Here is a 26,436-nt window from a genome sequence, read left to right as displayed (position 1 = left end):
TTTTTTTTGCATTTTAGGTCTCTACACTTTTTTTTCCAGTCTCTAAGGACTGTCATCCAGAATTCACAGAAACACAGTTACATACAGTACGTAACTAGCGTTTTTTGCTTGCCATCACGAGTCCACTCTCCTTCGCATCAGTTTCGGTTTATTACAAGCAAAAAAATATTGGATTAGAGCCTTCTTTTGTTGGCCGTCTGTGTCACTTAGTCTGACACTTTTTCTTTGATGATAAACCAGCCAGGCCAAAGGCCTTCTCCAGAAGGTCCAGATGGCCAGTCCGCTCTTGATTGTGATGTTTTTATCAGCTCTTTGGCACCCATTCACTGTACAGGATCCACTGGTGAGCAAGTAATGTAGTTTTATGTTTCCATGAAGAAACACACTCATCTACACTAGCCAACATTTGAAGTGGATCAAAACCTTTCATCAAAGTTGTTCTAAAACCTAAAACCAAAATGTGTTGTTTTTGTGGACAACTTTGATTAACTTTTTTTGATCCACTTCAAATGTTGACTACTGCACATCTCGAATGGCCTGAAAATGAATACATTTTCAGCAAATTTAAACAAATATTTTAACCTAACTACATGAAAAGTAATGCTGTTTGATGTCAAACCTTACAGAAATGCATGTAAGCACAGATGAGATTTAAGTACTGCAGTGAAGGGGAAGATTTTGAGTGAAAAACTAACAATTTTCACATAAAACATCACATGACTTCAGAATACTTGGAAACTTGGAAACACACAAGTCATGAGGACTAATTTGATGGTGCTTTTTCAGTCCTTTTTAGATCTTTGTAGCCCTTGAATCTATAAACTGTGTGAAAAGAGGCCAGTTTTCTCCATTTGTGCTTTCAGTTTCCATTTCTCCATTTTTCTGAAGAAACCCATTAAAAGAAAATGAAATCACTGGTCGTATTAACCTTCAAAAGACCCTTTTTGGTTCACATTTTTGAAGGGTATTATGACCAGTGATTTCATTTTCTGTTAATGGGTTTCATTTTCTGTTAATAAGCAAATGGGTTTCATTTTCTGTTAATAATCCTTTTGGCTTCTACGCAAGTCTTCTGGCTTCACATCAAGTTTCTATCACTTTACATTCTTTTAGCAGCAGGAGTTTCAGCAGAACTTTCACTTCAGTGTGGTTTAGTTCAGTAAAATAGTTACACAGTAACTGAAAGCAGTATTCAAACAGTACAGACCGAGCTATTTTAAACAGAAACGTGGCTATTCAAATAGTGTGAAATGTGAGAGGGTGTGTGGTGATGTGTTCCTGGCAGTGAGGTGGTTTTCATTTATACAGGAATGCTCGTGTGATACTTGTTTTGCTGAGCTACAGTAAATAAGGGGAAAGACAGAAGAGCCATGTGGAAGAAAAGAATATATGCAAACAAGATTTTTATATTTCCTGATGGAAATGTGAACGGTGGATGCCCATACAAAACCTGTCATCATGTTTACTGGCCCAATTCCCTAAAGACTCTAAGCTCTAGATATGACTCGGGATCCCTCTATAGGAGTGCATAGGATCCACCAAGTGAAAATAATAAGGCTATAATAATCAATTAGTAAAGTAACCAAGATTCTAAATAAAAATAGTTATAAAAATAATGAATCAAAGTGTGTATACATGTGTGGTGTGTATATATGTGTATATGTATATATATATATATATATATATATATTGTGTATATATGTGTATAATATATGTGTATATATGTGTATATATATATATATATATATATATATATAATTTTTTTTATACTGTACATACATGTGTTTTAAAAATTAAATAAACACTTAAATATATTAATATAATCAAAATCAATTTCAATTAATATTCAAAATAAATCACAAACAACATAAAAGTTTTTAAATATACTTTTATATTGGAATAAATTCACATTCAATCTTCAAATTAATGTACAAACAACATAAAGACGGTTTTGTTTAATGGCATCTTTTTTATGACAGAAGGCCAGTATCAAAGATACCAATACTGATTTCTCTAAAATTATATATTTTATATAAAATAAATCAATTTTAACATTTATTAGACTTTAAAAAATAACTTCTAATTTAAGTGAACTTAAAACAATCTTCACATAAACCCATTATAATAAATGTCATATTTACCTGTGACCTTCAGCAGAAATATACAGAAATTGAAATTCTAAAAACACTAAATTCTAAATTAAATATAGATGAATCCTTAGAGCTATTAAAGTTCTTTTTTTTTCTTTGTCCTTTGATTAATAGACGTCACAGCAGCTGGTTATTAGGTTGTTTTGGCTGCTATTTCTTTAAGAGCTGCCGCTGCTGAACATGACGCGGATCTGACATGCATCATATTTTCTCTCAACTCTTTTTAACTTTTCTGACCCACTTCAGGTCTTAAAGTCTCTATTTATAAGCTGACGAGTTAAATCGGGTGTGTTAGATGAGTGAGACAGTGCTGGGCTGCTCCAGGACAGTTTTGAAAACCATTTCAGAGACATGTTCTTAAATGTGACTCATATAAAATATATTACATGCGTGCACAGCTTTAAGGCAGCTTTAATCACCTTTTTGGTAACTTCATGACTTAACTGACCACAACATTACATGCACGTAGTTTATTTCACACTTTTATATAAAAGTATACAGACTACAGCATGCACCGGCACCTTTGTGTGTGCAACTGAAGAGCACCCTCTGCGAGCACAGTACTGTTTCCGCGCTTGTTTGACTCGTGCCTGGTGCTGAAGTGAAGTGGAGCGCGTCTGAAAGGTCTCAGTCGTTCTGCGTCTGAATAAATGCACTTCTTTTCAAAAGAAAAAGTGACAGAAGCAGCAGTTGTGAGTAGGATGGCCAACCCTAGCCCCGCCCCTGCGTTAAATATTTTTAACGAGTCAAACTGAAAAAATTAATCGCCTGCGTTAACGCACTAATTTTGACAACACTAGTATTCATATTTTGAATTTAGCTTTTATGTTTCTATTTTTTTTTTTCATTAGTTAAAGTTTTAGTAATTATTGGATTTGTGCTTTCATCGTTTTTATTGTTTTTTGTTTTTATATGCCGGTTTTCTATATACTTTTAATTAATGCCAGTTTTAGTCATTTTAGTAAGTACACTTACAAAGCAACATTTCTCATTTTTACGTTTTGGTTTTTTATCCAATATTTACATTTGATCTTATTTCAGCTCTATTTCAGTTTTTTTTTTTTAAAGTAGTTTTAGTTAACAACAAATGATTTGAGCAATCATTCATGTCCTGGTGTAGTTATTGTGACAAAGTTTAATACTTATGTTTAGTGACTTAAACCCCTAATCTTAAGTATGAGCAATAGTAAAGGGGCGTTCACTATGATTTGCACCAAAGAAGTGACTGTAAGTCATTCTTTTTTTAATAATGAGAATTATTACAGAGGACCTCAGATGATGCCAACCCTGAAACAACATACATAACTACCAAATTTTGCTAGAAGTTTGATTGCATCATATAATAATTGCTTTTAATAGTGTTCATCGTCTGTTTGATTATGTCTTTAAATGATTTTCAGTTATAATTAATTGACAGTCACCACTGATAAGCTACTACTAAATATTGTAGAAACGTAATTTTCTGTAAAATTGCATTGCAACGATTAGTATCATTAAAAGTGCTATACAAATAAACTTGATTTGAATGATTGATTTCCAAGCAGTTGACAGCTAAATCCTTTGCAAATGAGCAGTGACATGATATGAAGACTGTCAGTGCTGGATCCGGCAACTGAGTAATTGTTGCATGTGTGAAAGCCCCTTAATAGTAATTCTCACCTTGGCCAAAAAAATAAATAAAAAAAACTACAAAACTGACAAAACCAGACCAGAACAAGTATTTTTTTATTTAATGCAAGTCAGGCATACTTTATGAAAACCAATTCCAAGTTCCATTTCAAGTCATCTTTATTGACTGAATTATTATAGGTACAAATATAGTTACAAACTATTTACATGTCAAAATAGGGGTGAGCAAACCTGTTTCTCCAGCGCTTCAAACACACAATCATGTGATAAAAATGTCCACGTAATAAATCTCGCATCGAGTTCCTGTGGCCTGTGAGGACAAGGCAACCATGACCCTGTGGTACCTGGATAAGGAGAAGGTTGGTTGACCTCCAGGAATTGGTGGGTTAAACTCCAGAATCATGTTTCTGAAGGAGCAGAGGACTCAAACGCAGCAGAGCACGTACAGGAACGCCCAACTGACTGCTCTTGAGCAGCAGCTCTGGAAAACAGGAACATCCTGTAGAGAGATCCGAACGAGTATGTTAGGAGATAAAGTACAAGAAAGGCTGAGTATTGATCAGTGCAACATTTCAGAACATGCTGATCAGATATCCAGGGCTTCAAGGAATAACCGACCTAAAAGTTACATTTCTGTCTTTATTTATTCTTGCTCATGTTGTGCCGGAAAAATGACTTTATTTCTTCTGTGGAGGGCTGTACTCCAAAAAAAAGCACAAAGATTTTATTATCCTTCACATAGGGGCTAAAAATAAATACCTGAGTGTACTTTTAGGAAACATTTTAGCTTTTAGATAACTTAAAATATTTTACAAATTTAAATAAAAGTTGGCTGTCTATAAATTAAAATTTCATATCTTTTATACACAAAAAAAAAAAAAAAAAAGACTAAAACGAAAAAGTTAGGAAAACTTCAACACCCATAATGCACTGGGCTCGATCAAACTATCTGCAAGGGGGAATACAAAACTGCTGAAGTATGGTCTTTAGTTTTGACAAAAAACTTGGAAAAAGGCATCTTCTTTCATGTTTTACTGATAAATAAATGGGGATATTTTGTTTGTGACCCGTTAAAGTAATACACATTGTTTATTTACGGTAAGCAAGCAGATTTGAAAGCGCCAATATTAGTGAAAATCAACAAATGAACCCTGAAAAGTAAGCAGATTTTAAAGCGCCAATATTGCTTTTCAATTCACAACAACTTTCTATTATAAAGCAGCTCTCCAGTGTGTTCATCCTTGTAACTGATTTCCATGTCAAAGAAGGCACACCTATTTTGTCATTTCCACAGACTAATGGTAGTTTGAATGGGTTTATTAGCTGTAGTGAAATTTTCTGGAAAGTTTGCTTTGGCAAGCTGTTTCAAACTCACAAAACAAACTCCAGCAAGCTTTGTTTTGGCCTGATTTTTTTTTATTATGTCACACCAGTTCGCTTGAAGTATATCAGGGCCTTAAGTGTAGTCCATATGACTCTTGCAGTATATTTCAAGACTTCTGAAGTCATATGGTAGCTTTGTGTGAGGAACAGACTGAAATTGGAAGTGGAATATTGTTTTGTGGTGCCTTTAGAGCTTCGTTTTGTGTTTTGAACTAAGTCAGTCACGCCGGTTTGGAATGGCACGAGCATACTTGTTTTACTTTAAAATAAGATCTCTACATTTAACAAGAACCACTTGGTTCTTTCAACAAACCAGCAATTAGCTTCTATCCGAGTGTAATCGTACCTTCCAGGTCAGATGCCACCATGTTCTTGAGGCTGGGGATAGAATGGTAGACCAGGAAGCAGGCTAACATGTTGACATCAGTGTCGTTGTTCATCGGCTGTCCTCTCATGTACTCTTGCAGCACATGACCGTTATCTGTGAGTTAAGAATAGCAGTGTGGTTTGTGTAATAGTTAAGGATTCAAACTTGAGGAAAAAATTATGTATGCATCTGAACAAATATGTATAGAAGTGAATGTTTAGTGTGGCTTCACCTTTGAATGAATCTCACAAAAAAATGTCAGGGGCATTTGTTTAAAAAATAATAAAAATTAAATATAAACAATAAAAATTATTGTATAAAAAACAATATATCTAAATAATTATTTTGTTTAATAATACATATAAATTAATACAATTATATTAAGAAATAATTATTTTTGAAAATTACTTTAAAAATAAATACATTTATCGTTATTGTTATTATTATCATGATTATTATTACGTTTTTAAAAAACTTTTGATTTTGGGCTATAATCTGATCCAGACATGCTTTTTACAGGTTTATGAATCTCATAGAAATATCTTGCCTATATTTCAGAATAGAATAGAATAGAAAAATAAAAAATATCATAATACATAATTACTTTTTATTTAAATAAAAAATTAATGAATACATTTAAACTGATAAATAATTATTTTATAATTATAAGAATAAATACATTTATTATTATAATTCTAATTATTATTATTATAAAATCCTATTTTTGTACAAAGAAAATGAAGCATGAAGGTTTTTATGACCATTGAGATTTGTGCATTTTGTCATTATGACAGATAAGCAAATGTCACCCTTCACTTCTCATTAATGTAATGTAATGCAAAATTTTTAGTTTTCATCATTGTAATGCAGCAATATCATTGTTCAATTAAAGTTAGAATAAAGCCAGTACAATAAAAACTACAATTACAGTTATAATAATTATATTACATAATTTAGAATCTGTTTTGCATTACCATGTAAATAAAAATTGAATGGTTCTACAATTAGGAAAATTTCTTTCAATATTTCCCTCCATTAGCCTTTAAGTTACCAGCCCTGCAGAGAGCAGACGTGACTACAGCCTTTCACACTTGCTGAAGGTGTTGACCAAAACTCTAAACACATGTAAGACCCAAACGCTGACTGGATGAGCTGACACAGTAGCTCTAAAACAGAAATCTGACTAAGCACGTGAGCTAATGATGCTAGACACTGATGGCTGTGTCATGTTCCTCACCACAGAGCCAGCGATCCAGGGCTCGGTCGGCTGAGCTCTTCATGACGGGCAGGAACTCAGAGCTGAGCAGCAGGCCGTGGCCCTGACGCCGTGTGTCTCTGAGCCGCTGCTGAAGGACTCGGCTCTCACACAACTCCAGCACCAGCTTCATCTGCCACAGACTGAACGTCTCACAGAGATCGCCCCGCTCCAGAGTGCGCACGGCCTACGGAGAAGCATACAAGTGTGTTAAGATTCAAGATTCAAAACGTTTATTGTCATGTGCGCAGTGAGGAAAACAGGTTTCCCTGTACAATAAAATTCTTTCTTTGCTGTCCGGAGGGAATGCATATGTATATGTATATATGTGAATTATTGTGAAAAGGTCAGTGAAAAGATTCATCCAAGATGATGGACTCGACATAAATATACAGGACTGTTCATTCAAAAGAAGTTCAAAGGGGGTCCAAGATGATGGACTCGAATGTGTTAATGTCTTGCTGCTTTTAAAAAAAAAAATAAATATACAGGACTGTTCAAAGAAATACGCAATGGTTTGGGGCTTATTAAGTTTTTTTTTAAAAGGGTGGCAACCCATCCATAATAAAAAGTGCCTCACATGGGGTCCGGGGGGTGAACAACGGCTTTGAATCAATGCGTTTTTTTTTATCTAGGCAAATCTGTTGTAATGGGAAGCAGTCGGCGTGACGTGCTGCGCTGCATGCATCAGTCCAAAAGAAGTTAAATAAAGCGCATCCAAATCCATATAAATCCTCAAAATTAATGACCGTTGCCTCATATGGCTTCCGGGGCAGTGAAAGCAAACGCTTCCGTCCTGTAAAATTTAAGCTACATTTTATAATATAAATTATATATAAAAAAAATATTTTAACAGTAAAATTTAAGCTACATTTTATAATATAAATTATATATAAAAAAAATATTTTATAAACAAAAAGAGGAGAGGAGAGAGAGAGAGAAGAGAGAGATTTTACAAGCTAAGGAATATTTAAAACATTTTTACTGTATTTTTGATCAAATAAATGCAGCCTTGTTTAGCAAAAGAGTCTTCTTTCAAAAACATTTTAAAAACCTTTTTATAAACAGCAACATTGCAATAATTACACCAACTAACCTACCCAAAATAATCATACACACATAAGCAACAAAATAACCCAACTAATTCACCCAATACTTTAACTCACCCATTCTCAAATTATCTGTAACCTGTTTTGTTGTTACCCAATATTTGCATGCATTTGAAAACATGCTTTTGACTGTAACTGACCTGGGGAAATTATAAAATAAAACAAGAATCAATAATGAAATGTGTGTTGGCAGCATTTCTGGGTATTCCTGTGTCACACATTCATACAGAAACAAGTTATAACTTAAACAGCAACACCATCTTTCGGGTTACCAAATACACACTCACCAGTAAAAACAAAACAAAAAACTATAAAAAAATACAGCAACACCCATCTTCATCAAGATGATTACTACAAAAAATAATGTTGACTCATTACTATATACTTACGAGTTATTAGTTATTTACAAGTTATAACTTAATGTCTAAGAACTGCATCGGTGGCATCAAGATGATTACTACAAAAAATAATGTTGACTCATCCCTCAGTTTGATATATATATAAATGTTTATGATAATGGGTAGCGTAGCAGGAAAGTGGGTCATATTGACTTCTATGTTTACTGTATTCGTTTTGTATTTATAGCTACCGTGACACATTTTCTGGTCAAAAGTTTTTCACCGAGGCGTCACTTTTTTTCATTTGCTCTTCTATCATGTAGGAAAGAAATGACAATAAACCTGCTTTGATGTGTTAAGGTTACACTTTTGAAACCGAGAGTTTTTATTTGTGGTACGCCCGCTCTCCTGCTGAGCTTCCATTATAAGACTATTTACTATAAACACATTTCCCGTTTGTTTATATGCAAAAGGAGGTGATTTGCATTACCGTATGTTGTATTTGGCAACATACTAAAAGGTCTTAAAGTAATGTTCACGGGTTTAAGCAGTTCTGACATGCTTAACATCATTATGAGTTAATCCTTCTGTACAAAAAGTGTTTTATTAAAGATGCAAGTTACATCTTTGACATGACATGTGACATGACAAATTACTTTAATGGTCTCATATTAATTCATTTTATTTTTATATTTCAACGTATCCTATCACATTACTCAGGGATGCAAACTATTAATATAAGGGGTAATTAACAAAGATGTGACCCTCCTAGGAGAAAGAAAGTAAGTTTTTAAAATATCGGTTTTAAAATGAGGATTTACAGTGGACAAAAGGAAAAATAATCAAAATAAATTATTACTGTAACAATATTATTGTACTGTTACAAAATAATAGACAATGTAATAATGATACTACAACTATTAATAACAATTATTATATTATATAAGAAATATTTCTACAGTAATAATACTACTGTACTGTAAAATTAGAACCGAGTATTTAATAATGACACCGCTACTAATAATAATTATTATAATTATCATTATTTTATGCTTTTATACTAATTTTATGTTTTTCTTTTATTAAACCGCAAAACTTAAACCAATAAAGAAATGTATTACTACTGTTATAATACTATTTTGCTGGAAAATATAAGAGTATTTAATAATTATAACTATTACAACTAGCTCTTCGAATAATTATTATTTAATAATTTAACAGAGCTAACTAATATTCATGGCTGTCTTCATTTCTTTGCTTTCAAAAATAACACCACTGAGCTTTCATTTTGATGGAGAACCACAGGGAGCCCTAAAAACCTTTGTTAACAACAGACGTATAAACGATTCTCATTACAAAAGAATGCAATGGTGCACTGAAACTAGGACTTACTTTGGATCCAAAAAAAGACATTTTCCCCAAAAAGCGACACGTTTGCATCCCTGATTACTGTACACCTGCTTGCTTTTTACTTTTGCAAACTGAGGGAGTCCCCTTAATACTTTTTCAAGAACACAAGACTAATTTTGGCTATTAAAAAAAAAAAAAAAAAACTTTTAACAGACCCCAGATTATTCCTTTAAGATGAAAAATGACCCAGCATAATCCTCTAACGATCCATAAACATAAAAACCAAAAGCTTTACTTTTTTCCCCTGTCTTAGATGTTTAAGAAGACAGTAATCACTAAACAATTGCATCCTACAGTGTGTAAACTGAGGGTTTTTTTCACCTCACCCAAATAGTTTTTAAAAGATCAAGTCGTCTCAGTAGAGCAAAATTTTGTCTCTGACAACTATTTAGTATCCACGTCTCTTTCCTTACGAATGCACATGGACAAGACTTCGCCTCTGTCGGGACATGAATGCTTTTTTCCTATTACCCAAAGCAAGCACAACATGTTTATGGTCTCACATGCTTCATGTTTTCCGAGGCTCTGCAGAAGTACTCGGCGAAGGAGACCAGAGCCACGTCAGAGGTGAAGGTTGAGATGGCCTCGGGCTGTGTAGGAGACGAACAAGTAGGAGGGAAGGGAAAAATAGCTCATTGACATCAAAAACATTCTTTGCAGCAGTTTGAAAGAACACGTTATGATGCTGTAATCCAATTAGGAACACAAGACCTCAGCAAACATCCGGAAATATCTTTACACCTTTGTCCTCTGTATTTGCATGAGATGCATGAATTATATACAAACAGACATATGACACAGTAAATATTGACATATGTCGGCCAAACCAGTTTGTGGACAGTAGACTGTTGGTAATATTTATTGTGCACACAGACCGACCTTAAAAGTGCGCACTTCAGCACTTCTGTTGTTGAGGTTGGGGGCCAGTAAGCTCTTCCAGCCTTGAGGGTCGTCCTTGTAGGGCAGCTGTCCGGCGCGCAACTTCACATACAGAACGCCGTCTTTGGATAGGATGGATCTAAAAAGCAGAATGTACTTAAAATTCTTGATCACAATTAACTTGAGCTCCGTTCCAAAACCTAGTGAGCTACCTTCTAAAGAAGCACACAAACAAAAAATGGAACCTATTAAGTGAGTGATTTGGAACACTCTGTGTGTGCTTCATCAACAGCACTCATTTTGATTATTTTAAGAGGTCAGCATTAAGCATAAAACTACACTATTGTTCAAAAGTTTGGGTTTGGCACAATGTTTCATATTTTGTTTCTATTGCTCACTGAGGCTGCATATACTCGATCAGAAATACAGTAAAAACTAAACAAATTCTGAAATATTTTTACAATTTAAAATAAATGTTTTCTATTTGAATAAGTTTTAAAATAAAATTAATTTCTGAGATGAAAATATGCATTTTCAGCATCATTACTCCAGTCTTCAGTGTCACATGATCCTTCAGAAATCATTCTAATATGATGGTTTGCTGCTCAAGAAACATTTCTGATTTCTGAAAATGGTGCTGTGCTGCTTATTATTTTTAATATTAAACAAGCTTAACAGTTTTCGCATTTTTTTCAGGATTCTTTGATGAATAAAAAGCTTAAAAGAACAGCATTTATTTAACATATAAATGTCTTTGATGTCTCTTTAATGCTCTTTAATGCCTAATAAATGTCTTTTGGTCAATTTAATGCCTCCTTGCTGAATTATTATTTATCCCTACATGTTAAATTATCATTTATTTATCATTGTACCATATTAGCATCAAAGGCTATATTCACGAAAAACTCAAGAGCAATACAATTTAAAATAGTCTTAAAAAAACACTTCAAAGAATTGTATATAATAATTAAACAATATAATTATTACAAACAAAATAAAATAAATATATATAATTAAAAGATAACATAGTACATAGTACATACAATCTTTCAAACTGATATTAACAGTTTTTCAAAAAAATTATTTATTAATGTCCTTTCTTAAAAAAAAATAGTATAGTATAATTTAAAGCAGGACACTAATAAAATAGATTTTACAGTCAAGGAAGACTGACTTAATAAAAAATATATATATTTTCCTTTTAATAAATAAAGATGAGTTTTGTGTGACTCTTGTGTAATTCTATATCCTTGCTAAATAAAAGTTTTAAATTCTAATAACATTTCTATGCACTCTTAATTTAAATGTTACTGACCCCAAATTTGTGAATGGTTATAGCATGCAAAAATTCTGTGTACACTGATACTTCAGTACTGAACAAAATAAACATTTTTTTTACAGAGCTTGTCGCAGTGCTTTCTGGGATTGTCTTATCTTGAAGAACACATGTTGTGCTCTCTTAGATTGCAAAAAGAAGTTACATAACATTAAGACATAACATTGCTGGGCACCAACTGAAAAAGCATTCACATCTGGAGCATGGCTATGAGGCCTTAAAATACAAGACAGTCGTTTAGTTTGATTCCACCTCGATTAATATACACGCAGACTTACTGCAGATGTTGGGTTCCTTTACTGATGTCAATGTTCAGCTCCCAATATCTTGGACCTTTCACCTTAATCTGGATGCAAAGAAAAAAAAACTATAATGTCAGATTTAGGGAGTTTGTATGGGCTGTATTTGGAAGTGGTTCAATTTATTACCCGTTTCAGAAGGTTAAGTTCAGGCAGCATGGTGGGAGCCATCAACTCCACAGTCGTCTCTTCGTACCATTGCGTCTCCTATTAAAAACATACCACATGCATGCACAAACAGATTAGAAGACTAACGCCTTGCATCACAATGTATAGGTTCACTATGCATGACTCTATGCCAGCGTGAACAAAGACGTCTTTGTAATTGGTGAGAACAGCTGGATCCCTTCCTTTGGCTGGCTTCATTTAATTGAAAAGATAAGTCCTCAAAGCAGCAGGGGAAACATGGTAAGACGTCACGGTCAACCTTTAACAGTCCTTCGCCGTGTTTATCACGTAAGAATCTCTTTGATGTGGCCTAATGGCCTCACACACACACAACAGGACGGATAGATGTTGGGATGTGAAGCTATGTGCTAATTACAGTCTTCAACAACAAAAGGCATTCCAAGCCATTTTAGCAAGTGAAATAAGGGGAAAAAAATCTGATTTGAGTCAAGAATTGAAAGGGGATCATGAAAAGTTTTAGAGTGTGATGTGAAATCATTTTGCAGTGCACTTTTGAGGAAGCTTTTGAACCGGACATGAAGAATGAAAGGTCAAGTTCATCCTTAAGAGCATCACTACTTTCCCAATTGTGACTCAAGTTGCATTTTTAAAATATATTCTTATTTGCTAATATTGACACAACCTTTAACTTTTAACCATCATTATGTCAGTGCATTTCACAACAAAGATTAATTACCTACAACTATAGTCTAAAACACATGATTGGCTATTGGTTAACATTATTTTTTATCACACACCCCATCTAGATGACTTCATCTGAGAGTGAAAGTCATTTCAGAGCAGGCTTGTTAGCTAAAATTATTTTTTTTTTTTACTTGAACTAAACATTAAATAAAATGAAAAATACATATTAAGTTAAACTTATTTTAATTCAGTTAAGTGTCAAGGCAACATGAAATAACAATAAATGAATATTTAAATTTTAATAACTAATAAAATGACAAAAAAAAAACACAACAAAACTACTAAAAAAATTTAAATTACAAAAATCAAAGCAAATTCCAAATATTCCAAATATATATATATTAGTATTTAAATAATGCTACAATGGCATTTTTTAGAGACACTTTTTTAGCATTTCAGTAAACAATTACAAAAACAAAAATTCCAGAACATGTGACATAAAAAAGTTAAATTGGTCTATTTTGATTTAATGTTGGTAACCAGTTTTGTTATTGTTAACTAAAATGAAAACTAAACCTATTAACACAATATGTGTTAATTCAAATAAAATAAAATGTACACATTAGATTCAAAACTTAAACCTAAATAAGATTAGAAAATAGAAATATTATACCTTGACAACCAACTGAAATAAAATAAGTGGCAGTATTAAAATGATCAAAACTAAAATAAAGCTAAATAGAATAAAAAAAAAAATGACGAACGCACACAACTTAAACTGAAGAACATGAGAAATGAAAATATAAAAATAAAAGCTTGTTCAAAAATGTAATAAACACCATAATAGTACATAATTCATACTAAAATAACACTGGGTGTCATTGAATGTAAGTGTATGTTTTGAAAGACCACATCAAGGCGTGAGGCACATGCAGCACATACCTTGTAGGTGACATCTAGCAGAGCGTAGCAGGGTTTGAGAGTGTCTACATCTACAGGCACCAGCAGACGCGGTTCTGCTGCGAGCACAGCCAGGTGGCGCAACGCCTGGAGGTGATACCTGCAAAGAACAACAACAACATATGTTTAGAAGAAACAAAAAAAGATGATTTATACTTCCAACCTTAAACTCAATCCCATACACCAGCCTGACAGACAATCAGTTGTAGTAAGAAACTCTGGAATATGTGTTTCAATTACTATCAAGTGTTTACTCCAATCTCTGTTCTTTTTTAGTAGTCGTCCGTTTAGTAGACGAAATACCGTCTCCACAGAAAGTACTGCACATTTACGTTTAAAACACCTCGAAAATGTCTAGATGTATTGTTTTGTCATTTCAAACTGAAAATAGTTTTGTGAAATGTTTCATCTGAAAACTGGCTTTGTGCTCTTTCTTTGAAACAAACGGCACTTGGTTTGATATCTTCTTATCTAATGCAACATCATTCACATGTTTTTAAGTGTGAGTTGAGTGTGTGAATACTTTTTGACACCATGTAGATACGAGCATTTAATACACACAAACTCACGATTCTGGGTAACAAGTCTCATTTATAGTAAAAATGAAAGCGGTTTTCCTCAGAAGTGAAGACAATACAGCCATATTTATCTGATGTGTGTGTGTGTTAGCAGCTGTTGTCTACCTGTTGTCTGTGCTGTGAGCAGGAAAATGAGGATAGAGTGCACAAAGGAGGGCAGCAATGGCCGAGTTGGAGGTGCTGAGTGTGTACCTGTGGGAAAAGCAAAGTATGTCATAAAAATTGGGTTTTTGACTTCTTTCATACTACCATTTGAGTGAGCAAAACATAAATGAACAATGCATGTGAATTGATGTTTGAAAATTAGTGCAAAATAAACAAAGGAGGCACATGCTGCATATTCGGTTGTCCCCCGGAGGCAATATTTCAGAGCGCATGTGACACACGCAATTGTGTAGCGAGGGGGAAATTGGTCATGCATTGTTCACCGGTACTATTTGTGCTCTTTCAAAAGGCCTCACTTAAAAATAATGGGCGAGTTGAAGAGTGCACTCGAACAGGTTCTGACAGGACGAGAGGCTCTTACTGTGCCTTTCATTGACCTGGTTAGAGGTCACCTTATTTCTCTTTAAAAAGAGCTTGTGCACCGGCCCACCACAACACCTGCAGCTCGCTGCTTCACACAAACATGTACAGTTTTTATATGCAATTCTTCTCATATCTATAGCAGCAGTACAGGCAGGGTGGTGTCTGCCGTTTTTGTATGAGGTTAATTATGCATGAGTTTAAAAACAACATTCATTTTCATTTTCCAAAACTAGTGATGCATAAAAATTTCAGCAAGCAAAAATTCAGCCGAAACTTTTGGTTTTGGCTGGAATAGTTTTGGAGGGCCAAAATCATTGACTGAAACAGCGATATTTCATTAGCGTTTCTCAGTGTCAGTCAGTTTCATGCAAACAATGTTGAAAAAACTACAAGAGGTGAATTTGTCAGCCATATGGACACTAGTGCTGATTTAACAATATCAAAAATTATATGGATTCTTAAACCTCAAGATCAATATTTTAGTCGATGCTGTTTACGGTTAATGCATGAACTAAATCACAGATTGCTGAAGCACCTCAGTTCAAGGCAAGCGATCATCTCTCACAGTTTACTACTAGTTACAGCACAAAATAAGCATGAATGAACATCAGAAAGTATGTTGAAAGAAACAGAACAACTTACTGAAATGTATCATGTCTTATGTAATCAGTGTTGCAAACATGGAAAGACGTCAGTAATACAGTGTGTAAATGATAGGTCATGTACCTCAAGAAAGAGAGAGGAGCATTTTGGCAAATACATGCAGTGTTTTTACATATTCATATTTTTTTCTTAACCTGTTGTCTTAATTATTTAATGTATGTTTGATAAATATATTTTAGCCACCATTTAAATTTCAACAACAAAGTGGAGTAGAAACAATTCTGTTATTAAAAAGTTGCAATTTAAATGTTTGTAGAGTTTAGTTTTTATTTGACAAATTAACTGGCTATTAAATAAAATTCATTTTCAGTTTTGCACAAGTACAACCTGAATTTTCCATTTTGGTCCAGAATTTTCATTCATTTTTCATATACGTGCATCACTTTTCCAGACCAATATGATTTTCTTTCTTTTAAATTTAAACTTGGTGCACGCAGAATCATTAATGCAGACTTGACACCAAGGCTGAACCTCGTGCATTGTGTGACCGAATGTAACTCTGAATATGCAGAAGCGTGAATGACATGAGAATGAGCGAATGATGACGGCATTCCTTTGTGGATGAACTTCCTTTAATGCATTATTTAGCAAAGGATGAAATGTGAGGTCAAAGAAGATAAAGAAGGCATTTTATAACAGAGGAAGTATTATGATAAAGGCTATTATCGCAGTTTTAAAGTCAGGGGACAAAAACACAATAATGCTTTATCTGCGGTTATAAATAGCATGAACTGTAGCTGGCATGTTCTCACGCTTTGCTTGGCCACATACCAAAAACCTTTGTCCAGAGGAATCCTTGATGTATGTGTGGGATGAGTTACAATGAGTCCTAAAACCTAGCGAGTATTTTTAACTTACGCTTTAATTGACCCAAAGTCAGTGGGTTTTTGGCCTGAAACAAGTTCTGTTTACACACTCAAGATATTTTCACATTTTATTCTAGATCAGTAATATCAAACTTGATTTTTTTTTTTAAGCTTTTATGGGTCTTAAAAAAGGCAAACGTGGCAACGTAGATGGAACTACAGAAGGTTTTGGTAAACACAAACAGCCTCTTTGTGTTAACATGTAAAAGGGTCAAAGACGTTAAGAAGTCCGCATCAAAAGAAATGTACAAAAGTGATTTTGTGTCCATAGAAAGCACATTAAATGTAAGTAAAATGTCTACTTTTAAGGTTTCAAATAAGTTTTTGGAGAATAAAATGTCAAAATTTGGTTGAAATAATGTTACATTGTCATTCAGTGTAACACAATATTTATGCAAAAATTCAAACAACATGCTTATTCTGACGTGTACATATTAAATATCTAAAAGAATAATGCAGCATACTAAATTTTATTGTGTTTTAAATTAGTAAAAAATTCATACTGACAAATGGGCAAAACCTAGGATAGTGGCAAACGTTAAAAATGTAAAATTACAACTCATTAGTATTTGGGGTGAAAGTAATTAGTCTTTTAATATGTCATAAATTGGTTTTTGTTGTAAATATGCCTGACAAGATTGTTACACTGAATGACATTTTACTGGGTGTCTTCTGTAAATCAGGGGAAAATGTATGATATTTATTTTTTGCTCAGAAAAACAAAAACAAAATTGCAATTAAATAAAACAGAAAACTTTTTGCATTTTTTGGGGGTAAACTACAACAGTTTAAAGCAGTATTACACTTTTTTTTATGCTTAAACACTTTTTCGTCTTTGACCCAAAAACATGCAATAATTATATATATATATATATATATATATAAAAACTTTTGTTGGCCACAGAGCTTGTTTTACTCAATAATCCAAAAGCCTACTGGCTTTTTGTTGAGGGACGCAAGGTGATGCTAAGATGGACTACAAAAATATAACATCACTGTAGCACTTTATACTTAGGGACATAAGGTTGTTTTATACATTAAGAATGGGAAATAGTTATACTGATGCTTAGCAAACACTACTAATTAAATGCATAATAATGTCTATAAAGTGAACTGAGGTGCTGGGTAGTATAGGTAAAGATGGACTCTTTTATACATTTCTCAACTAACCTCCCTCCACCCAGGAAGAGCAGGCCCAGAGCCATGTGATGGGCCATGTGGAAGCCATAATTCATCTCGCCAAAGGTGCGTTTGTGGAGGAATCGGCACAGCTGCAACACTTTCAAGTTCCCTGAGCCGGCCATCACCATTGAAACCGCCAGGAGGACCATGCTTAAACACGTCTGCAGGTTATACTGCCCTGTCTGGAGATGACCGGACGTTGTGTGAAAACATATTTGTGATTACACGACGATGTTCAGCTTCAGTGCAAACAAATGCTTACCACTGTAGCTGTGGAGGTCGTCAGACACTGCATGAAATTTCTGGCAAATTTGTACTGATGAAGAAAGAAAATATTAAGAATATTCAGGGAACTTCCAGAAAGATCTCAAATCTGTAAGTGGGAAGTAAACGTCCACTTACTAAGCAGTCAAAAGCATCTGAATTTGCAGACCCAGCAAACCGGAATCCCACGGCCAGACAGCCTCCGGCAATTATATAGTCATGAGCTTGACTGTGGAAACAGTGACAAATGTCTGCCTTATTTCGCTCATCCAGTCATCAAAGGAACAAAAACTCATTGGAAAGTCATAATAGGAAACACCTCCATACGGGCGAGAAATAGTCCGTGGGTATGAGGATCTCCTAGAAATCACACGATCAAAACATCAGAGAGAGTCAGCTGCTACTCACACTATAGTCTCCATGTTGAGATCCTCAGAGACGGACGTCTGCTCCTGGTTTCCGATGTTTTCTTGGATGATCTGAAAACGCAAAGCTTATTTTTTAGCATGAATCAGATTAAGAGAGTCTGACACTGCGTCTACATGACATCACGTCATCTCTGTTCACTAGCAATGAGCCAAATTAAGTGTAAGCTCAATGCTAGAAACAAAGACCCTTTCAAGGAAAGTATGTTCACTTGGAGGCCATATTTGCAATGCTTTCTGACAGCTATTTTGGGCATACAAGACCAAGTCTAACTATTTGAATGGGGAAATATTGAAATCTCAAAAACTTCTTGAGAAACTCGGAATTAAATAGCCATAAAGCACAAAGCATTTACTTCCAATCATAGTAATAAAAGTGCACCGTCTAGGCTAGAAGTCAGTAAAATGGAAGATTTTTTGTATCCCTCTTTATTTAAAATTGTATCTATTTATGTTTTTTGTAAATGTCCAAAGAAGGAAGAAATTTTATTTTGACCTACATTAATAGAATTTTCAGCATTCAAACACTCCAAACATTATCATCAGTGATAATGTCATCGATATTTAAATACTAAATTGTGATTGATCTGTTCTTTTTGCATGCACAAATTAGAAGATAAAAGCAACTAAATTACAGAAACTGGGTTTTTAACCGTTTCTGCGTGAAAGCAGATCTGCAACAATTGCAGCATGGTGAAATGACTTCACAATTAAAAGACGCACTTCTCAATGAACTTCCTCTCCCTCCTCTCTTGCTCAATGACCTGCGCACCACCTCTACAGCTGAAGTGACCAAACAGCTCCACGTTTTGCAACACAAGTGTTGCTAAATATATGACCAAGCTATGAACTAACAGGGAAACAGGAAGCTAAAATATAACCTGAAGGAAAAAAAAGTGCTTCCCCTTGAGAAACTAGTTGGAAACAGGACGCAATATTGGATGAGTCCCTGCAGTGTGTTAGACCTCTAACGTACCTGAGGCACATTACTGGTCACCCAGTCGGCATTGGGAAAGATCTCATCCCACATGATAAGACATCTGGCCAGCGTCTGTAGAGAGGACAAAGACAAAGCTATCAAACACAAAGAGCTTGCTATGAATAAACATTTTACGCTGAATTGTAAAATAGGAAATATCTGTACACCCCTTTTCTTTTGTAAGCATTCATGTCCTGTGTGACATAGTTCCTAGTGAGCTGGCTTGCCTACTTGCCTTCTAAGGAGCCGTTCACATCAAATGCATTTGTGTTTAGAAACTTGAGATGCAGAAAAGTGGAAAGTTAAACTTATTTTGCACTCGTGCACTAGATGCTGTGAAAGAGAAGATAGAAATGCAGTGGTCAACTAATATTTGGCATTGCATTATTTAAAATTTTTTAGTCAAGGTTTCTTCTGTTTCACAGATAAGTGATACTTTTATTTTGACTTTTCTGACCTAAAGCCTAAATTTGTTTATTGTAAAGATTTATCTATCAAGTTCAAATTTTAAGTAGATTCATTTTCAACTAATTTATTGATTATTTTAGTAAATATCATGTAAAATAAATACAGATTTCTATTGCAGAAATTGTTATAGATATTTCATTACTATCTCATATCAATACTGTATTTAGGCCTATACCTGCTTTATTGAATTTGGACACAAATATATCTTTAAAGGAAGCTTAAAATACAATTTTGAATTGAATTGAAGGCAGCACTCTAGGATTTGGAACGGTTCCATAGTCATACAAGAATCTGAGAAGGAAGTGACCTTCCTGTTGGTTAACCAGCACAACAGGCTAAAATGACCCCATATGTTGCCTTAAAAGCCATCGTAAAACATGAGAACACTGGGTTAAAAAAAGTGTGACTGAACCCAATGTGAGGTGTTAATGAGTAAGTCCCTGTGAGCCCAGAGGCCCGAATGAACTTCTGATGGCTGTCAGCCCTGTAAAGCTCTCTCACCCTCAGCAGCAAAAACTCAGGCTTGATGAAGTCCAGCAGGAACATGGTGTCCGGGGCTTTCAGCCAATCAGCTATAGACCTGGAGGGGACCAGAGAGACAGGTGTGAATGTGAAAGACAGAACCGAAAAAGGCCTTGCACTGAACATAAGAGCTGAAGATGAGGAAGATGTCTGCCTTTTTTACACAGAAAGAGACTTTCATGATTCATAATGAATAATGTATTTTACTTTTAAGGTCAAGAGTGTGATTACTGGGAAATTATCTCTTATCCAGGATTACTGCATACAGACAACTATATCTAATTTGACTTAAGTTGACTTTCCGGAGAGCGTAACACTCTTTCAAAATATTGCTCTGTTTGTTTGAGAAACCTGTCAATTTCTACATCAACCAAAGTTGCGCATTTGAGGCAAACGGTTTGCTCAACAATTAAAGACAAAAGTGGGCAGAAGGGGCAGTAACGCTGTAAAAAAAATCATAATAAATAAAAAATAAAATTCTATTTAAATATAATGAAAGATTAAAAACATAAAACTAACTGGCAACTAACTGAAATAAAATAAGTATTAAAACCAAAAAAATATATTAATATGGCAACTAACTGAAATAAAATAAGTATTAATATTAAAGCCATAACAAAGTATTTCGATAATAAGTAGTAAAAAATGACAAAAGCACAAAAACTGAAAACTGAAACTAAAAACATTAATAAATAATACTATAATAGTATATTGATAACTCCAAATAACACGGCTAGTGGAACAGAAATGACACACATGACACAGTGACACATTCACTTTGATGCTTAAAGCTAGAATGTGTTTCTTTTGTTTCTCTATTTAGAAATGAAACTAAAGTAGGTGAATGAAGAAACAAAACTCACCGATTATTTGTTTTCAGGTAAATCATGGCGAGGGCAAGTGTTGCACCAGGACAGGTCACGTCCACATTGATGGTGTCACCCTCCTAAAAAAAACAGTTACATTTAATTTTTTTAACCTTATTAGATAATTCAGTATAAGGGTTTAGTAAAAGTTTAGTATAGTGCTGGGTAAAAAAATATTGATCTCAATATTGATTGATTCTCATTTCTATGGAATGATATTGATTCTTAAATCCCAAGAATCGATTAGTGTAGCCTGTTTCCATCCAATAAATCATAAGCATTGTGCTTTGGTACTTTTAATATTAAATGCGGCAGTGCGAAGTGCACGTGAACTGATCATCTCCTCCACATTAATACGTTTCAGCACAAAATAAACATGACTAAACATACGAAGGCAAGTTAAAAGAAAGAGTACAACTTTACAGTCCGTATATTGTCTTTTGTAATCGCTCAATCAGTGTTTCAGCCGTGTAACGACATCAATATAACGGCTTCTAAATAATAAGTCACGTAATGTCATATTGACCTCAGAAAAAAACATATTCGGTTACCATAAAGTCATTAATCAGATAGAAAAATAAACTGTGGAGAGGGACATTTTGCTAAATAGATGCACCATATAACATATTCATTATAAATTTTATTGTTCTTCAATGTTTAATTTATGTTTGAATAAATCCATCAAGTTTTTATGACAGCCACCATTATGTTTATATTTAAAAAAAAATGAATTAAAGTAGAAATATTATTATGTAATTGTAACTATATTATTTTAAAAAATTAATTATGTGTAATTTTAACAAATCAGTCAATTTTAACCTTTAATATTATAGTGATGTAGTACCATCGGACTCATGTATATTTTACAGCATTAGTTGAGAGATTTCTTTTTTCTTGAGAAAATCTGGCATGTACTGTACCTGATATAGGCTAGGATATATCCAAAATAATCTATATTGAATCGAATCGGTAATCTAATCGAAAGCTTGTGAATGAAAATTGAATCAAATAGTGACATTTGTGTCAAAACCCAGCCCTAGTATACTACCACACTAATTTATTAAGATAAAAAAAAAAAATACAAATTTCTGTAGATGGGATTTCAAACATTATGCATACCATCTAATGCATATGCATCTATGATGAATTGTTACATACTGTTCACTGCACCAGATAAATAGTATGCAACAAACAGCATATTAGTGTTGTGTTCTGAACAACCCTTGCTTTCTCACACAATAATTTAAACTGTCAAACACGACCACATGAGAGGTGTGGCATTATTCTCAGCACCAAAAAATCTCTAGATGAATACATGCTCTTTGATGGTTATGTAATGACTCCACCTTGATCTGATAGCTGGGAGACTTGTGTTTCTCTCTGTTGATGCCAGCATGTGTCCGCCGGTGACCTCCCACCATATACTGATAGAGCTGCTCGGGCACGTTCAGGTCGGTCATCCCGATCAGGTTACTGCCGTGCTGCGGAGAAGCAGAGGGCAAACAGCTGGGTCAGCGTGGGAATAATTCTGGTTCCCATCTCTCACAGATGCAGACAATGCATGCTTTTGCTGAAAGAGTCTGCATGCTTTTCATAATAAACACCGCTACTGCAAAATACAAATAAAAATAAATTACTGCAGATGGCATTTCGAATATTATTCATTTAATCAGATTTTTTTGGAAATAGCCCATAATGTGTGTGCATGATAATGTGTTTATAGGCACATTTTTAATTCACACTAAAAATATTAAATATATTTTTCAAAACTGTACTTAAATCGATTATATAATTTTATTTAAATCTAATTGTATTTTAATTCTACTTTCTTACATTCAAATCAGTCCAATTCTTCTATTATCATTTTTTTACCATATCATATTACAAATATTAATTCTATATTTTTATAGCATATATTCATTTTAATATGTTTATTTTTAAATGTATTATATATTTATATTTTTCCGTAAAATAAATACATTCATATGTTATACTGATTATACAAAAAAAAAAAAAAATTCTACTTCAGAAAGACATTTTTGAGAAGTTGTACACTGACATGTACAAACTGCACAGGACTAAAGACAATAATGATAGTGTGTGTTAATTTTAGTTCGGTTGAAAAAGTGGATAATTTAGGGATTTTTTTGGGTCATTGTGCTCCTCCAAGCTGGTTGCGGTTGTTGCTGACTATGCAAGGAAAAGGATAAGATTCACAAAACGCTTTGGAAACACACTCACCCCCAGGCAGACCATGCCAAGTGCAAGTCCTGCTGCTAGGGAGTAAGACTCCCTATCCGTACAGTACTCCATCTCAGGACCAGGTGGACGTCCTTGGGAACAACACAACACACAGCTGTTACAGACTCAGATATGACACTAAACTCAACATTTCAATCATGAATGAGCACAAGTGTGAACAGCTCCTTTCATTTGATGCCATCATACACACTAACCGATCTCTGCCAGTAACACCTCTGCGTTGTGCCGGTGGCCGGTGCCCTGGTAAACCAGACCGATGCCGACCACAGCGGCCACTTGCACGCTATGAGGCACGTCCAGCTCTGTGGAGGTGGGTGGCAACAGCGCGGGAATGTGGATGCTTAGCAGACGGGTGATGGACATGTCCATGGTGCCCAGTTTGGCAGCAGAAACACCCAGCAGCAGCCCAATACTCGTCATCTCGTGACCCTGATTCAGAAGAGACAAGACACAACCACGTCATAAAATGCTCATGTCTTATAATATAGGCCAAATAAGAAAAAAGACCAAATAAAAGTAATAATAATAATAATAAAGTATTTAATCCTATTAATATATAACAATATAGAAATAATATAATAATTTATTTATATATATTATTAGTATATTAATTCATTTTATAATACATAAAATAGTTTTATAAAAATAGATTAGTATATGAACAATAACAAAAATGATTAGAAATATCATGAAATAATACAATTATATATGATACGTTTATATTACATAATTATAATTTATTATTTACTATATAAATTTTTAAAAATAATAAAAATAATTATAAAAATAATTATACCTATATAAAGATATTTTTATATTTAATAAAAAATATGTTGACTAATAAAATGTTGATTATTAATATTCATATAAACATATACATCTTTAATATATAAATATGAATATAAATAAGTATATCATTCATGATATGAAGAATAAAATAAAATGTTTAACCAATATTTGCGTGTGCCATACATAAATATGATTATTACCACATCATGGAATGCTAATCTAATGCTAAATGCTAAACAGAGAGAATAGTAAACTTATTATATGCTAGCAGCATGACCTGCACCTACAGCGTCGTCCCAAATACTGCAACTTAGATTAGCAACATGGAACACAGTAGTGTCAGGTCTGTGCTTTTTGCATAAAGAGTGTGGTGCATGTGTTGCTGCATATGTACAGCGCTGCAAATCAGTCACTTGAGGTTCAATTACAGTTAGAGGCTGTCTTAGAAAACAGCTCCCTATGTAGCCAGCATAGAGCCAGGCAGGTTTTAAAGCAGAGTCAGTGTGTCCATATCTCATGATCTGACCAAACGTCCATCTCGTAATCTCTCTCCGTTCGAGCACAGAATGGATTTAGAGTGAGATGTGCAACCTTGGGACTCAATTAACACTTTATTCATTCATTAAACTCACTCATTCATTCTTTTCTACATGTGCATGAAGTAAAACAGGAAGTTTTTCTACCAGATTCTTGTAAAATCGGCAGAAGTACTATTAGAGACTAGAAAGCCCGGCCGCAGATCTCCGTGTGAGAGCGGGCAATGTAAACACCAAACTAGCTTAAGGCTCGATATAGCTTATAGATTACAGATATGCTCAGCGACCACAGAAAGTATCAACAAAGCCTGGCCTGACTGGAAATGAGAGAGCAGCACACGTTACTGCCCTGTGAACTGTCAGAATGAAACTCAGCTCTACGTTTGTCTTTCATGTGAGAAAAACAACAGGATGAGAGCAAAAACCCCAGAAAACATGCAAACCTGACAGCTCCGATGCTAAAAATGGCGAGATAAGAGAATTACAAGGAGGAAGGAAGGTCTGGTTTTCAGGAAGAGCCTCAATGAACTGTAGGTCCATTAGGAGGAAGAAATAAATTAGGGATGCATGATATATCGGCCACCATATCGGTATCGGCCGATAAATGTTAATTTTAATGTTATCGTTATTGAACCGATAATAACATTTTGCCGATATATTAAAGCCGATAAATAATGCATTATTTCCTGCAGAGACACTTTAGATGCACACTGTTGGCCATGATGGTTTTTAATTGCTTAAAATATTATTGGAATCACTTCGAAGAGTTAAATACAGTGAAGTGCAACATGCAAGTCTGTCATAATATAATGATAACATTACTGTTAAATAATGTAATGGAATCTTTTTGTGTCTGTGTTTAAGCGCCTTGTTACGGGAAGAGTGCATTCACAACGGAGCTGAACAGTTAAGTTTGCTTATGCATTTGCAGAAGTTGTAATATTATGTTTATGTTGTATAAATATCTGATTAATTTTATATCTGATTAATCTAATATATGATACGTTTCCTTGAGTTAAATAAGCTGCCAGCAAAGTGCGTCAGTTTAGTGGTGTTCATTCAGCTCTTCAGCTTCAGCGCACGCAGCTGTGAACAGCAGAGCAAAACATTAATAACTAGTATAACTGGGAATGTCATATGCATAACATTATAAAGAGAATATTACCACAATAAAAGATGAGAATTCTTTGGGTTTATTTGCCGTGTTTCAGCTCATTGTTACAGGAAGAAGAGCACCTCGAGTTACACATCTGACTAGCGCGTAACTTAGTTCAAGATCACTTGTGCATTTGCATCTTTTTATGCATATATAAGGTACAATATTATGTTTATGTTGTATAAATATCTAATTCTCATATAGCATAATTAACACACAAAGCGATTCGGTTCAGCAACATTCCACGCAGCTTAAACATAAACGCTGATATTTGAAGCAATGGTATTATTTAAAATACTTCTTTTTCAAAATCATTGATATATTACTAATAATAACCACCACTTTAATTTTTATCTTATTATTTTCATCAACAATATGGTTTAATTAAAATCATTTCATTATTGTCGGTACGGAGTCTATTCCG

The 26,436-nt window shown here is 34.1% G+C and overlaps 1 protein-coding gene across 1 annotated transcript in view; it reads right to left on the bottom strand.

Annotated features, from left to right (window-relative positions):
* Nucleotides 1-3,857: 3,857 nt before the first annotated feature.
* The window catches only part of LOC109061338 (anaphase-promoting complex subunit 1-like), a 58,177-nt gene continuing 35,598 nt past the window's right edge, over nucleotides 3,858-26,436 (bottom strand). The window contains 21 exon segments of the mRNA XM_042737545.1: nucleotides 3,858-4,278; nucleotides 5,509-5,643; nucleotides 6,767-6,971; nucleotides 8,057-8,135; nucleotides 10,061-10,080; nucleotides 10,145-10,231; nucleotides 10,521-10,659; nucleotides 12,135-12,202; nucleotides 12,285-12,362; nucleotides 13,911-14,028; nucleotides 14,612-14,698; nucleotides 17,734-17,927; nucleotides 18,008-18,061; nucleotides 18,148-18,238; nucleotides 18,418-18,488; nucleotides 19,411-19,485; nucleotides 20,383-20,461; nucleotides 21,267-21,349; nucleotides 22,616-22,750; nucleotides 23,511-23,602; nucleotides 23,726-23,960. Coding sequence (XP_042593479.1) covers nucleotides 4,166-4,278; nucleotides 5,509-5,643; nucleotides 6,767-6,971; nucleotides 8,057-8,135; nucleotides 10,061-10,080; nucleotides 10,145-10,231; nucleotides 10,521-10,659; nucleotides 12,135-12,202; nucleotides 12,285-12,362; nucleotides 13,911-14,028; nucleotides 14,612-14,698; nucleotides 17,734-17,927; nucleotides 18,008-18,061; nucleotides 18,148-18,238; nucleotides 18,418-18,488; nucleotides 19,411-19,485; nucleotides 20,383-20,461; nucleotides 21,267-21,349; nucleotides 22,616-22,750; nucleotides 23,511-23,602; nucleotides 23,726-23,960 — 2,238 coding nt within the window. The 3' untranslated portion in view covers nucleotides 3,858-4,165.

Source organism: Cyprinus carpio, chromosome B13, assembly GCF_018340385.1.
Source record: "Cyprinus carpio isolate SPL01 chromosome B13, ASM1834038v1, whole genome shotgun sequence".
NCBI lineage: Eukaryota > Metazoa > Chordata > Actinopteri > Cypriniformes > Cyprinidae > Cyprinus > Cyprinus carpio.
The sequence above is the reverse complement of the archived record's forward strand: the minus strand, read 5'-3'. Positions and strand labels throughout refer to the sequence as shown.